General features: G+C 49.5%; 1 protein-coding gene across 12 annotated transcripts in view; it reads right to left on the reverse strand.

Moving 5' to 3' along the window:
• tns1b (tensin 1b) overlaps positions 1–15,936 on the reverse strand; it is a 177,684-nt gene that overhangs the window by 41,219 nt on the left and 120,529 nt on the right. For 9 of the 12 annotated variants that reach the window (XM_056436758.1, XM_056436749.1, XM_056436729.1 and 6 more), the window contains 11 exons: positions 15,663–15,834; positions 15,211–15,261; positions 14,600–14,722; positions 13,411–13,475; positions 11,981–12,064; positions 11,256–11,368; positions 11,086–11,146; positions 9,500–9,575; positions 7,499–7,628; positions 7,291–7,358; positions 6,444–6,564 (listed from right to left, as the gene is read on the reverse strand). In XM_056436758.1, coding sequence (XP_056292733.1) covers positions 6,444–6,564; positions 7,291–7,358; positions 7,499–7,628; positions 9,500–9,575; positions 11,086–11,146; positions 11,256–11,368; positions 11,981–12,064; positions 13,411–13,475; positions 14,600–14,722; positions 15,211–15,261; positions 15,663–15,834 — 1,064 coding nt within the window. Of the gene's footprint in view, positions 1–6,443; positions 6,565–7,290; positions 7,359–7,498; positions 7,629–9,499; positions 9,576–11,085; positions 11,147–11,255; positions 11,369–11,980; positions 12,065–13,410; positions 13,476–14,599; positions 14,723–15,210; positions 15,262–15,397; positions 15,424–15,662; positions 15,835–15,936 lie in introns of those variants that run through there. The other 3 variants (XM_056436808.1, XM_056436722.1, XM_056436800.1) reach the window with 2 other exon arrangements.

Genomic DNA, 15,936 nt, shown 5'->3' on the forward strand with positions numbered 1-15,936 from the left:
GTCGTGGCGCGTCGTGGCGTCACGCCGTGGCGTCGCCGTGGCCACGCCGTGGAGTCACGTCGTGGCGTCACGTCGTGAGTCACGCCGTGGCGTCACGCCGTGGAGTCACGCCGTGGCGCCACGTCGTCCGCGTGAGCGCGTCACGTCGTAGAGTCACGTCGTAGCGTCACGTCGTAGCGTCACGCCGTAGAGTCACGTCGTAGCGTCACGTCGTAGAGTCACGTCGTAGCGTCACGTCGTAGCGTCACGCCGTAGCGTCACGTCGTAGCGTCACGTCGTAGCGTCACGTCGTAGAGTCACGTCGGTCACGCCGTAGCGTCACGTCGTAGCGTCACGTCGTAGAGTCACGTCGTAGCGTCACGTCGTAGCGTCACGTCGTAGAGTCACGTCGTAGCGTCACGTCGTAGAGTGACGTCGTGGTCACGCCGAGTCACGCCGTGGCGCCACGTCGTGGCGTCACGTCGTGGAGTCACGCCGTGGCGTCACGCCGTGGCGTCCGCGTGGCGTCACGCCGTAGCGTCACGCCGTAGCGTCACGCCGTGGAGTCACGCGTCACGTCGTGGCGCCACGCCGTAGCGTGCGCACGTCGTGCGCCACGTCCGCGTCGTGGCGTCACGCCGTGGCGTCACGCCGTGGCGTCCGCGTCACGTCGAGTCGCGTCGCGCGTCGTCGCGCGTGCGCGTGGCGTCACGCCGTGGCGCGCGTGGTCACGCCGTGGCGCGTCACGTGGCGTCACGTCGTGGAGTCACGCCGTGAGTCACGTCGTGGCGTCACGCCGTGGTCACGCCGTGGCGTCACGTCGTGGCGTCCACGCCGTGGCGCCACGTCGTGGCGTCACGTCGTGGCGTCACGCCGTGGCGTCACGCGTGGCGTCACGTCGTGGCGTCGCGTGAGTCGCGCGTCGTGGCGTCACGTCGTGGCGTCACGCCGTGGAGTCACGCAGAGTCGCCGTGCGTCACGTCGTGGCGTCACGCCGTGGCGTCACGTCGTGGCGTCACGCCGTGGCGTCACGCCGTGAGCGCCGCGTGGAGTCACGCCGTGGCGTCACGCCGTGGCGTCACGTGGTCCGTCGTGGCGTCACGTCGTGGCGTCACGCCGTGGCGTCACGTCGTGGCGTCACGCCGTGAAGTCGCGTCACGCCGTGGCGCACGCCGTGGCGTCACGTCGTGGCGTCACGTCGTGAGTCACGTCGTGGCGTCACGTCGTGGCGTCACGCCGTGGGAGTCACGCCGTGGCGTCACGTCGTGGCGTCACGTCGTGGCGCCACGTCGTGGCGTCACGTCGTGAAGTCCGTCGTGGCGTCACGCCGTAGCGTCACGTCGTAGCGTCACGCCGTAGCGTCACGTCGTAGCGTCACGTCGTAGCGTCACGCCGTAGCGTCACGTCGTGACGCCGTCGTGGCACGTCCGTGGCGTCACGTCGTGAGTCACGCGTGGAGTCACGTCGTGGCGTCACGTCGTGGAGTCACGTCGTGGCGTCGCGTCGTGGAGTCACGTCGTGGCGATCACGTCGTGGCGTCCACGCGTGGAGTCACGTCGTGAAGTCCGCGTCACGTCGTGGGTCGCCGTCACGTCGTAGCGTCACGCCGTAGCGTCACGTCGTAGCGTCGCGTCGTAGCGTCGGTCACGTCGTCGTAGAGTCGCGTCGTAGCGTCGCGTCGTAGCGTCACGTCGTAGCGTCACGTCGTAGTCACGTCGTAGCGTCACATCGTAGAGTCACGTCGTAGAGTCACGTCGTAGCGTCACGCCGTGAGTCACGCGTGGTCACGTCGTGGCGTCACGCGTCAGAGTCACGCCGTGGCGCCACGTCGTGGAGTCACGTCGTGGTCACGTCGTGGCGCGTCGTGGCGTCACGTCGTGGAGTCACGCCGTGGCGTCACGTCGTAGCCGCCGGGAGTCACGTCGTGGCGTCGCCACGCCGTGGAGTCACGTCGTGGCGTGCCCGTGGAGTCACGCGTCGTGGCGTCACGTCGTGGAGTCACGCGTGGTCACGCGTGGCGCACGCGTGGCGTCACGTCGTGGCGTCCACGTCGTGAGTCACGTCGTGGAGTCACGTCGTGGCGCCACGCCGTGGTCACGCCGTAGAGTCACGCGTCGTGGCGCCACGTCGTGAGTCACGCGTGGCACGCCGTGGCGTCACGTCGTGGAGTCACGCCGTGGCCACGCCGTGGCGTCACGCCGTAGAGTCACGTCGTGGAGTCACGTCGTGAGTCACGCCGTGGAGTCACGTCGTGCCACGTCGTGGCGTCACGTCGTGGCGTCACGCGTGGCCGCGTCGTAGCGTCACGCCGTGGCGCCACGTCGTGAGTCACGTCGTGAGTCACGCCGTGGCGCCACGTCGTAGAGTCACGCCGTGGCGTCACGCCGTGCGCCACGCGTGGAGTCACGCGTGGCGTCACGCCGTGAGTCACGTCGTGGCGCCACGCCGTAGCGCCACGTCGTGGAGTCACGCGTGCGCCGTCAGAGTCACGTCGTAGAGTCACGTCGTAGCGTCACGTCGTAGCGTCACGCCGTAGCGTCACGTCGTAGCGTCACGTCGTAGAGTCGCGTCGTAGAGTCGCGTCGTAGAGTCGCGTCGTAGCGTCGCGTCGTAGCGTCACGTCGTAGCGTCACGTCGTAGCGTCACGCCGTGGCGCCACCGTGAGTCACGCCGTAGCGTCACGCCGTAGCGTCACGCCGTAGCGTCGCGCCGTAGCGTCGCGTCGTAGCGTCGCGTCGTGGCGAGTCACGCCGTGGCGTCACGCCGTAGTCACGCCGTGAGTCACGTCGTGGAGTCACGCCGTGGCGTCCGCCGTGGCGTCACGCCGTGGCGTCCACGTCGTGGCGTCACGCCGTGGAGTCACGCCGTGGCGCCACGTCGTAGAGTCACGCCGTCGTGAGTCACGCCGTGGCGCCACGTCGTGGCGTCACGCCGTGGCGTCGCGTCAGAGCGCCGTGGCGCGCCGTAGCGTCCGCCGAGTCACGCCGTAGAGTCACGTCGTAGAGTCACGTCGTAGAGTCACGTCGTAGCGTCACGTCGTAGAGTCACGCCGTAGCGTCACGTCGTAGCGTCACGTCGTAGAGTCACGCCGTAGCGTCACGTCGTAGCGTCACGCCGTAGCGTCACGCCGTAGCGTCACGTCGTAGAGTCACGCCGTAGAGTCACGTCGTAGCGTCACGCCGTAGCGCCACGTCGTAGCGTCACGTCGTAGCGTCACGCCGTAGCGTCACGCCGTAGCGTCACGCCGTAGCGTCGCGTCGTAGCGTCGCGTCGTAGCGCCACGCAGAGTCACGCCGTCGTCGCCGTCAAGTCACGCGTAGTCGCCGTAGCGTCACGTCGTAGAGTCACGTCGTAGCGTCACGCCGTAGCGTCACGTCGTAGCGTCACGTCGTAGAGTCACGTCGTAGAGTCACGTCGTAGCGTCACGTCGTAGAGTCACGTCGTAGCGTCACGCCGTAGCGTCACGTCGTAGCGTCACGTCGTAGCGTCACGTCGTAGCGTCACGCCGTGGGTCGCCGTGGCACGCGTCGTAGCGTCACGCCGTAGCGTCACGCCGTAGCGTCACGCCGTAGCGTCACGTCGTAGAGTCACGTCGTAGAGTCACGTCGTAGCGTCACGTCGTAGCGTCACGCCGTAGAGTCACGTCGTAGCGTCACGTCGTAGCGTCACGTCGTAGCGTCACGTCGTAGAGTCACGTCGTAGCGTCACGTCGTAGAGTCACGTCGTAGAGTCACGTCGTAGCGTCACGTCGTAGAGTCACGTCGTAGTCACGTCGTAGCGTCACGTCGTAGAGTCACGTCGTAGAGTCACGTCGTAGAGTCACGTCGTAGAGTCACGTCGTAGCGTCACGTCGTAGCGTCACGTCGTAGCGTTACATTACGTTGCCTTGTTACGATAAAACATTGGTCCTATAATTTCAACCTTCATGCAATGTCAAGATAACCAAAGAAGAGAAATGCAACTGTAACGAACCCCAAAACCACCAGACTTGTTCCCGACTAACACTTGAAAAGACAAACATCCTCTTATGTTTCCCCTTCGTTCCTCTAGAAGACACTCAGTGCTAATTCCACCAGTGTGAAGCCAAATGACCATCTCCCTGGATCTCGTTCCCTCTTGTTCCCGTCAGCCTCACTCCACCTGGAGAAGCCTCAAGCAGTTCAATCAGAATGATTATGAATGTTTCATTAAGTACACTCACTTATGCTTATCATGCGTTTTCGCTCATGTCTAAAGCCATAACTATGTTTATATACGTGTGTGTGATGCCATCAAAGTCAAATTGAGCCATGACTACGGTGTCACCATGATATGATCGGCGTACTAAGATAAGCTTACCACACACACACACACACTCACCTCCACTGAAACAGAATGAGAGGACACTTACACCTATTCTATTTTAGCGAGGACTATTTCAAGCTGCCGCCGAGACACTTTATGGGCCGTGATAGAAGGTAGCCAAGTAACCTTTGACCTTTGGCTATCTGGGAGACCAACCAAACACAAGGCTGGGGAGGGTTAACATCCCTCTTGCGGCCAGAATTGCAGTTGCATTGCAATCGTGTCAAAATTATCACAATACTTCCCTGTTAGAGTTACGTCATACAGAACCAAGACATAACATATTTAAGATGGCTATCAAGAGGAAAGCTTAAAACACAAGCTGACCGCCAAACAATCGCTGAGGGCGAGGCATCGCGTACTGTTTTGGGCGGCGGAGGAAATCGCCCTGTGGTCACCGAGTGACCACCGGTCCCGGGACAGGAAGTCCCTGTCCATGCCTGTGGCCCGACCCAGGAATGCCTCGCACCACCGCTCACGTCCCACAAGGGCCCTTCGTCTTCTCCGCGGCCAGAAGTTCACCGCAAATGAATTTGCTGATACCGAAGGCTCATTTTTTTAAACGAGGGCCTCATAAGGCTGGTCTGGGTTGATATTTGGGATAAGCGGACGTTTTACTTAACTTTGACTTTTGACTTTCATTTAGTTTTCCGCAAATTAATTCTGCGATACCGAAGATTCCTCTTTTCAACATTTACATTGAGGACCTCAAAATGCTGGTCTGGGTTGATATTTGGGATAAGCGGACGTTTTACTTTACTTTGTCTTTCATTTAGTTTTCCGAAAATTAATTCAGCAATACCGAAGATTCCTTTCTTTAAACGAGGACTTCATAATGCTGGTCTGGAAAAAAAGCAACGGAATAAGCGGAAGTTTTACTTTACTTTGACTTTTATTTAGTTTTCCTGCAAATTAATTCGGCGATAGCGAAGATTCCTCTTTTTAACATTGACATTGAGGACCTCATAAGGCTGGTCTGGGTTGATATTTGGGATAAGCTGACTTTTTTACTTTGACTTTGTTTAATTTTGCGCAAATTAATTCAGCGATACCGAAGATTCTTTTTTTTAAACGAGGACCTCATAATGCTGGTCTGAGTTGATATTTAGGATAAGCTGAGTTTTTTAACTTTAATTTTTCATTTAGTTATACGCAAATGAATTCGGCGATACCGAAGGCTCCTTTTTTTAAACATTTACATCGAGGGACCTCAAAATGCTGGTCTAGGTTGATATTTGGGATAAGCAGACTTTATACTTTACTTTGACTTTCTTTTAGTTTTCCTCCCGTGATGATATGATGCTTGTAATACAAGAGCAACTTTGTGATGAATTAACAAACAAAAGTGACTTAACATTATTGAAGTACCCAGAGAAGACAGCTGCTACCCTACGTCTCATTCACCGGCTTGAACTTAAACCTGACTTCAGCTTGACCCCCGTCGCGTGAGACGGATGGAGGCGTAACCTTTCCTCCGTGTCACGCAGAAAAACAAAAGCAGCCTTGTTGTTGTGTGTGTGTGTGTATGTGTGTGTGGGGGGGTGTGTGTGATCCTAGTATCCTCTCAACCACAATAAAGTGAGTTTCTACAGTCACATGTTCAGATTACATCACATTCACATGGACGTGACCTTTCACCAAGAAGGTCACTCACTAAAAATACACTTCAAGACTCAATCCACCCCCTGATACACACAAGCTAACGAAGAGGGCGTGAGCTTCCTGTTATTGGCAATTAACTCCTTACTGAGGTGTATTTGCTGAAAATTGCACCCCCAAAAGACAAAACTCTTCATGTAACCCAGTGGTAATGGATCACATGCAGACGCACAATGTGATCATTTGATGAGCCGTGGGTAAATGTACTGTGTGTTAGCCTAATGTGGCCGTAAGTGGCTGTAAACATTAACACCGTGTTAACTTTACAGCACACGAGGAGGAGGAGGAGGAGGAGGAGGAGGAGGGGGCGGGGGGGAACCAGACGCTGTACCCGCAATTCATTTAGAATTGAAGGAGATGAAAGAGTCACAAACTCCTGACACGGCTCTGAGTCCATGCTGTTGCTCGTGTTCATGTCTGGATGGAGGCCGTGCCGACGGCGGCTGCAGAGTCGCTCTTACCGTCGCCGGCGTCCTCACAGTTCTGATTGAAGTTCTCGTACGAGTCCCAGCGGATCAGGGGGTCCTGCGTGTTGTAGTCCACGGAGACGCTCGGACCGTTTTCCAGTTGGTCCACACCTTGACCCGAAGTACAAAGAGACGGAGCGGAGCATGTGAAAGTCTTTAACTTCACACAGGATTTGGGACTCTGTTAGCACCAGAGGCTCAGTATCTCTCCCATATATATATATAAGTTTAAACTAAGTGAAAGATACCCTGTGAATAGAACTCTTTGAATATGTTTTGTACTGTTTGTTGGACTGAATTTATGATTGACTGACAACATTGGTGAAGTGTTGCATGGTTGTTTTGATTTTTTTTGCTTCCATATTTATAATTATTTTCCTGCTTTAACATTTGTATTTGTGTGTTTCCTTATGGCCCCTATTGGCCAGATGCATGGTTCATTTTTACTTTATTTTTATGTTTTATTATTATTATGCATTCTTACTTTTAAAGGCTGTATTTCTGTAAAAATACCTAGATTTAATATCAAGTATTAAAAAAATGTTTAAACTTCCCAGAGGGGGAGAAGATCCCTCACATCAAAATGAATGAAGTAGAGTCGAATTGAACTCTAATAGGATTATTTCTTTTACATTTTGTTCTTTTTGGGGGATTTATAACAGATTTGGAGAGAGGGAGGATAGTTTGAGATGGTTTGAACCCAGCCCCCCCCTTCCCCCCCACACACACACACATTTTTCCTCCCAAATAAAAAGGCAAAATGCCCCGAACACAAGTTTTAAAGTGAAGTTCATTGTGTGTAAAATGATCCCATGTTCATTAAAGAGTCACATTGATTCTCACCATGTATTTTCTCCGGTCCAAAGGAGAAAACAAACTCCACTTTCCCATATTCTGGAAACCTATCGTCTGCACACATGGAATGAAAAAAAGAAAAGGTGAATCTTACGTGATTTAAAAAAGACAATACATGCGTAGAACACATCATTAAGCATCATTAGGGAACAGACACACAACATATCACCACAGACGCACAGATGCAAAGATACCTTTGAACGTCTCGTCCAGCTCGTCCTTCCCGAACACGATCCCCAGGTCGTGAACGGCGCAGGTGTGAAACTGCGCCCGGAATATCACGTCTCGGCACGGGCCGCGGTAACGCTTGTGGTAGCACTTGAGCTGCAGGGCGAGAACCAACAGAGGAACCATCAGAGGAACCACCAGAGGAAACATCAGAGGAACCACCAGAGGAATCACCAGAGGAACCATCAGAGGAAACATCAGAGGAACCACCAGAGGAACCACCAGAGGAATCACCAGAGGAACCATCAGAGGAACCATATACCAGGGGAGGACATTTACAGATTCTTTAGGGGGCCATTCCCCCCACACACACACACACTCCCCCACTGACTAAAATCCAGGAGCATTTAAAATGCATAAATCTAAGCGAAGCCGTTACACCCCCACACCAATAATCTGGAACGTCAAATGGGAAGTTATGAAAAGCCTCCGGGCTTCCTTATGCAGACATGAGAGCTCAAAACACTTGTAACCGTATCCTGAAAGGATTCTACACTCAATTACAAAGATCTAAAATCATTTAATCATTTAATATTTGTACTTTGCTGCAGTGTCTGTGCCACGGGGCTTGTTTTTAAGGACCACATTTTATGTTCATTTTGTTGGTAAAATCAAGCTTTGAAATCGACACTTTTCTTTATCAAGATGTCTAAATTGGTTTTTAAAAAGAGAAATTAATAAGGCTTATTTTTTTATTTGAGTTTAAAATTCCTAATTTAAAATTAATAATTTGTTGTTGCTAATTTGAACGTGAACTTGGAATTAAAAAGGATCGACGACACTGAGAGTTCACCAAACAGCCCAAAAAATCTGAAGAATTTAAATCATCTTGAAAAAAAATATTTTCCTCTCTAAAAAAAATGTTATCCAACGAATGAAGTCATGAATCATTTCTGAATCCATAACTCATTTTCTCCGCGCTGACTGATGCCTCTCCCATTTGGCCGTCAGGCCCGCGGGCTCACATTCCACCGCGCTATCTGAATAATAACGAGCGCCGCTCGGCCCGATACGTCGGGCCGACTCCATTAGTCCGCCTTAAATAAAGGATGAGATACGAGCTCAGCTCTGAGGGGGCCAAACACCAAAACGGCACAAGTGCTCCTTTGAAACTCACGAGCCCTCGAGGACATCTCGTGGGAAACATCCCGAATGAAAAGCAGGAGCAGAAACTTTTTTCGCTGAGGTGTGCACTTCTTCTGCAAAATGCTAAATAAGCCATGTGTAATTTATTGAGGGTACGCCCCGTTTTTTTAAAAGTGCAAATGGCACAAGAATCTTTTTTTTTTTTTTACCCTTCTTCAAAATCCTCAAAATGTGAAACTATCTTTCACAAAGAACATAAGGAGAAAAGAAACAAACATCTGACAGGCATTTTGGAATGATGATTACTTATGCAGTTCTTTGGTTCCCCAAATTGAGTTTGTCTATTTTTTATTATTATTTTTATTTTATTTGTTTTAATTTAAATTTGTATTTATTTAAATTTGTATATATTTAAATTTTTATTTATTTACATTTTTATTTATTTTATTTTATATTTGTATCTTACCATTCTATTTGTTTTGCCTTGATTCTCTGTAGAGCACTGTTTTTAAAGGTGCTATATCAATAAAGTTATTCTTATTATTAACAGTCATGCTCAAACGGACGCGCTTGGACCAGGAAGCCGGTGAAGCACATCGTTGACGTCAGAGTCACCAGCAAAATCATGAAGTGGTCTAATGAGTCCATAAAGGGTCCAAATGGTGTCCCCAAGCTTTTTATGGCCCTCTTTCTTCTATGAATGGACCCAATAAAACGCTGCATATGCATTCAACACATGCACCGACGTCCGGAGGTAAAGACAATAAACTGCCTCCGTTATTTGTCCGACATGTTTCCAGCGTTTTGTTTCCCAGTTGACGTGGAACAGAATGAGTGACATGTGATTTGATGTTTTGATTTTTTTCATGTGCCGTTCTTACCAGAATGTCCCCTTTCAGGAGGAGGCCGGGTTCAATGGTGATGCAGATGCTGGTCTGACTGTCGCCCTGAACATTGCTGGGATGGAGGGGGGGAGGGGGGGGGAGCACAACGGGTCAGACAACAAGCTGTGAACATGAACAACATCCCTCCATTGCTTGCCTTCCTTTTTTTCATAAACTCGTTTTTTTTCCAATTTTATTTTTTAACAACATAACAATATGTATTCTCATACAGTCTCTTTCTTTGTCAATGTTCCAGTTGCATGACGTGGTACACGTGATACTTCGGTACACAGTGTACACAACAAACATCAAATGGTGTTCACTCCAAGGAAAAGAAGAAAAAAAAGAAGGAGGAGGAGGTGGAAAAAGGATAATGATGAATAGATTGCATAACAAATGATTAAATACAAATAACATAAATAATAGTTCTTTCTTTTTGACGCAGCTTGTAATCTCCATCACCAGCGATCCCTGATTGGCTTCAACAGCGGCCATCGCTGAGGATGATTTGGGGTTATTAGCGTCTGGCGGGATGAAGCGTGATCAAAGGGCGCAGAGTGTTATCGGAGAGCATGTGAGCCGAGGTGGGCGTGGAATGTGAGGGGGGGGGGGGCAGAAGAACATGAGCACCGACTGTGTCACACTCAGTTATGGTTTCATGCTGTGAAGATTTCTTTGGCATTAGCACTAAAGTAAGAACAATCAGGCCGTTCCTGTTTAACCCCTTCATCACCACAGTGATAACACTGTCCCTTTAAGGCTCAACACGCCAAGTTAACGAATGAAATTGCAATTATAGCTTCAGATGCTGAACGACCTGACATCAGGATGAACAGCAGAGGCAACAAGCCGAGGCTGGGATGTTTTCATCAAAAATAAAAATAAATGCTTTTAGATGTAGCTTGTTTGCCAGCCTCCCTCTCCTCTCTCTCCCCTTCCTTCCTCTCCTCTCTCTCCCCTTCCTCTCTTTCCCCCTCCTCTCTCCCCTCTCTCTCTCACTCCCCCTCCTCTTTCTCCCTCTCCTCTCTCTCACTCCCCCTCCTCTTTTTCCCTCTCCTCTCTCTCCCCTTCCTCTCTTTCCCCCTCCTCTCTCCCCCTTCTCTCTCTCCTCTCTCCCTTCCCTCTCTCTCCCCCCTCTTCCCTCTCCTCTCTCTCCCTCCCCTCTCTCTCCCTCCCCTCTCTCCCCCTCCCCTCTTTCCCCATGCTCCCTATCCTCTCTCTCCCTCCTCCTCTCTCTTCCTCCTCTCTCCCCCCCCCCCCCCGCCTGCATCCCCTTCTTCCCAAAACAACAAGATGAAATGATGGAATCCATTTATTTCCATTTTCCCTGGCCCTGGGAACCCGTTGAGGTCCTCTCACAGGAAGCCCCTGCAGGCGTCCACACAGATGCCTGTCTGCCCGTTTCATTGGCTGGGGGGGGGGGGCTAACTAAATACAATACAGAGTGTAAACTGGCACGAGGGGTGTGTGGGGATGTTGGGGGGCAGCGGAGTTTAGGGAGAAGCTATAAAAGGTCAAATCAGTTTTAAATGATCCCTGGGATCTTGTAAAAGCATCTGAGTGCGAGCGTGTTCCAGACTTACTAGATCCCAGACGTGTACACGGGCTGCATGGCCTGGTAGATTTTGAGAAAAGGACGACAACCTGGAACACAATTTTTTTTATAATTTCATTTTTTTTTTTAAGCTGTCAAACACAGAATTAATTTGAGTGTTTAAAAACACGTTTTAAACAAGTTGAGTGCGTCGCTCACCTCCTTTGGACTCGAAGTTGGGGATGCCGTGCATGATGACGTGGTGGAGGAACAGCGGCTTGTTGTTGATCTTGATGTGTCCGGAGAGCAAGCCGCTGAAGTACTCCACATACCTGGGGAGGGGAGAGAGAAAAATGTATCTTAATGTACAGAGGCTTTAAAACTACATTCAAAAGTTTGGGGTCACCAAGATAATTTGGTGTTTTCCATGTAAACTCACACTTTTATTTATCAAATTTATTGCAAAATGAATATAAAATATAGTCGAGACATTCACAAGGTTAGAAATAATTATTTTTATTGTAAATATTAATGTTGTTCTTCAAACTTGTAGCTCAAAGGAAGGCCAGTTTTATCGCTTCTTTCACCAGCATAACTATTTTCAGCTGCGCTCACACAAAAAGGGGTTTCAAGGGTTTTCTACCCCTCCGTTAGTCTTCTAAGGCGATAACACAATGTACCACTAGAACACTGGAGATGGGCCTCTACACACCTCTGTAGAGACTTCATTAAACACCAGAGAATAGTCATTTACCACTTTAACTATGTAGAGAGTGTGTTTATGATTCATTTAATTTAAAAAAAAACGGTGCTTTTCTTTGAAGAATAAAGACATTTCTAAGTGACCCCAAACTTTTGACTCCGGTCCGACTCACCTTTCTAAAGAGTGACCCAGGCTGCGGGTCAAACTCACACTATAAACAACCGAGTGGGGGACGGCTCACCTTTTCTGGGACGGCTGGCCCACAGGAAGCACTTTGTCTTCGTAGAAGCGCTTCATGGCGAAGCGGTCCAGCGCCTGGTCGGCACTGCATCCAGAAACAACAACACAACCGGGACCAGCAACTAGTTAGAACAGTTCTATAGAAATAGATGATTCTTAGTAGATCTCATGATGCCCGACAGCTAATCCTGCATGTTTTTAATTGGTGAGTATTTTAAGAGACGTAGTTGGAATGCTTCAGCTTTACTTCAACTTATTATTATTCTATTTTCAGCTTTAGAAACCATTACAATATTTTAAAAACTCAGCTTCTTCAGGATTAGAGGGGAATGATCTTTCATATTTAAAATGTTTAAAATATTTGTATCTTTAAATAGTTAATTTTTTTTTTAATTCATTAGATCCTATGGAGAAAATCTTCCACCTTTTAAAAAGCTTACAGTATCTTCATATTTTCAGCTAATTCAATCATTTGATTGTTGTAATGTTCACACAGCCTTCACCTATTACTGAATATTTTCAAATATTTTTTATGTTTTCAAATTTCCAAATGATTAATTTCTTTATGGAATAAAAAATGAATGGGATCCAATGGAGGAAATCTTAAAATCCACGTTATCTTTTTCAACTTTAAAAGTTTACAATGTCGGTAAACATTCAGCTAAACAAACAATACCACCTTTAAAATGTTGATACATTTGTTAGCAAGCTATTTTCAGACAACTTCAGACATTTTCAGCTATTTTTTAAATATTATTTCAGCTTCAAGCTTTCAAATGTTAGCATTCCAACGCATTTTCAGAAGGAAATGCATTTTGTAGTTATTCAAAGTGACTTTAGATTTGAGGTGAAGTTAAATACTCCCGGGTGTTTTTCTGCAGTCTCGAGTTCCTTTCTCCTTTTTCCTGTCTCCTCTTCTCCTTTTTCGTGTCTCCTTTTTCCTCTCTCCTCTTCTCCTTTTTCATATCCCCACTTCTTCTCTTTCCTGTCTCCTTTTTCTTGTCTCCCTTTTCTTGTTTCCTTTTTCTTGTCTCCTTTTTCCTGTCTCCACTTCTCCTCTTTCCTGTTTCCTTTTACCTGTCTTTTCATGTCCCCTCTTCTCCTATTTCCTGTCTCCTTTTTCCTGTCTCCACTTCATCTATTTCCTACCTCATTTTTCCTGTCTCTTCTTCTTCTGTCTCCTTTTTCTTGTTGTCTCCTGTCTCCTTTTTCTTGTCTCCTCTTTTCCTTTTTCCTGTCTCCTCTTCTTCTGTCTCCTTTTTCTTGTTGTCTCCTGTCTCCTCTTTTCCTTTTTCCTGTCATCTTTTTCCAATCTCCTTTTCTTCCGTCTCATTTTTCTTGTCGTCTCCTGTATCCTTTTTCCTGTCTCCTCTTCTCCTGTCTCTCCCCCTCCCCCTCCTCCCCCTCCCTCCCATCATGCTTGTGGACTACCTGGCTGATATGTTGCTGTAGTGCATGTAGGCCGCCACCACCACTCCGGTCCGGCCCCGGTTGCCCTGAAAAGACATCGATCAATAAAAGAGTCAAATACAGGTGTCACGGGAACTATTGATTTCTCTTGGGGATAGTTTTATATATTTATATTTAAACCAAAAGGTGGCCTCGTCATCAGAATCAGAACCTCCCGGAACAGATAGAAGATCGATGTGGCTGAAGTCGGACTCTCGAGTCGCTCTTTACGAAAGTTTTGGAGTTTCCGTCACTTCTTGAGGTCAACATCCCAAAATTGCAGGATGCCTCATTTCCCACAATGCAACTTGGTGGTCTGGTGTTGTGCCTCCGCCGCCGCTTTGCGGCGTAACTTTTTTTCTTTTCTTTTCTTTTTTTTGCTCGATGGGGAAAGTTTCCAAACTCAATGACATCACCGGGGTTATTTATCCAGCACCACAGGAGACTCCCCCCCACACACACACACAGCCATTGGTGGAGTGCATCTTTAAAGACCTGTTTACGTTCGTAATTTCAATTTCTATCGTAAAAAAAAAGATCGCAGTATACGTGACTCTACCCGTTATGAATATGATAAACAAATGTATACATTTACTATTAACTTTACTTTTAAGTTTACTATTAAATGTAATATTACATTTACTATTACATTTACTTTTAAGATCACTATTAAGTTGCGTCACAAACATTTAACCAGGGTAATTTTGCCTAAACTAAAACAAGTAAACCTAAAAAACAAATAAACCTACGCTGGAGATTTACTTTGAATTTAAAAATCAGTTTAAAAAAAAAATCAAATATATAAACGCGACTATACCCGTTACATCTAGACGGGGGAGTTCACTGAGCCACAGTCAGAACCCCATCGCCGTGGCAACCAAACAGTCTCAGATTGCACTCGAGTGACCCGTCCACGAGTCACCGGGGGAGTGTGTGCAGAGTGTAAAGCCCGCCGCCGCCCCGTTTCCTTGGCGACCGCCGCAACCTCCCCGCCCACGCGCTCGTCACCGAGCTTTACGCAACCGTTACCCGTGGGAACGTTCCGGGAACGACGGACCCGATGTTCGATTGAAGACGTGGAGATGATGAGGGATTACGTAAGAGACGTCGGGGTCGCAAGACTTTTCATTACAGGAAGTGGGAGGAGCCTGAGAGGAGGTCAGGGCTTCACCTTGTTATGGATGACCACCACGTTGTGGCTGTCCGCGCTCAGCCACGTGTCCATGGCCTTACAGATGCTGCAGATCTTATCCAGGGCCGGAGCGTGGTGGTCCGGCCAGCCGAAGTCCAACACCTGGGGGGGGAGGAAGAGGACTGGTGGTCAGTACAGGAGAGGAAGAGGAGAGGAGAGGTGTGGTCAGTACAGGAGAGGAGAGGAGGTCCAGCCAGCCAAAGTCCAACACCTGGGGGGGGGAGGACTGGTGGTCAGTACAGGAGAGGAAGAGGAAGAGGAGAGGAGCGGTGTGGTCAGTACAGGAGAGGAGAGGAGTGAAGAAGAGAGGAGAAGAGGTCCAGCCAGTCGAAGTCCAACACCTGGGGGGGGGGGGACTGGTGGTTAGTACAGGAGAGGAGAGGAGAAGAGAGGAAGAAGAGAGGAAGAGGAGATGAAAGGGAGAGAAGAAGAAGAAGAAGAAGAAGAAGAAGAAGAAGAAGAAGAAGAAGAAAAAGAGGAGAGGAAGAATAAGAAAGGAAGAGGAGAAGAGGAGAAGAAGAAGAGGAGAGGAGAAGAGAAGAAGAAGAGGAGAGGAGAAGAGAGGAAGAAGAGGAGAGGAGGAGTCTTACCTTAGGATTGAGTTGGCTGATGTCGTAACGTTTCTCACTGAGGTTGAAGAGCTGAGGAGAGAAGGAGAGAAGGAGAGTAAACATTCCTCCTCACACCCACAGGAGACTAGAGGAGTGAGATGTGATGAGCGTCTGATGACCACTTCCTGTTCCCATGTATGATATACGATAGAGGTAGGTGACGTACCAGGTAGCTGTGGCCGTGCTGCCTTCAGGTACTATGTGTTAAAGGTGACGTACCAGGTAGCTGTGGCCGTGCTGCCTTCAGGTACTATGTGTTAAAGGTGACGTACCAGGTAGCTGTGGCCGTGCTGCCTTCAGGTACTATGCGTTAAAGGTGACGTACCAGGTAGCTGTGGCCGTGCTGCCTTCAGGTACTATGCGTTAAAGGTGACGTACCAGGTAGCTGTGGCCGTGCTGCCTTCAGGTACTATGCGTTAAAGGTGACGTACCAGGTAGCTGTGGCCGTGCTTGGAGCGCAGCATGGACGCCACCTCCCTCAGGTTGGCGGCGTAGCCCGGCTCCTCCACGCCGCCGGGGAACGACACGGAGATGATCCTCTCCGTGATGTAGACCAGGTCCAGCTCGTAGCCCTCCTCCAGGGCCTGCAGCAGGCTGGCGCTCCTGAGGGGGGGGGTAGCGTAGCATCAAGTTAGCGTAGCATCAAGTTAGCGTAGCATCAAGTTAGCGCCCCATATCGAGTTAATATCCCCATGGTGCAACATT

This window comes from Pseudoliparis swirei, chromosome 2 (genome assembly GCF_029220125.1).
Source record: "Pseudoliparis swirei isolate HS2019 ecotype Mariana Trench chromosome 2, NWPU_hadal_v1, whole genome shotgun sequence".
In the NCBI taxonomy this organism is placed as follows: Eukaryota; Metazoa; Chordata; class Actinopteri; order Perciformes; family Liparidae; genus Pseudoliparis; species Pseudoliparis swirei.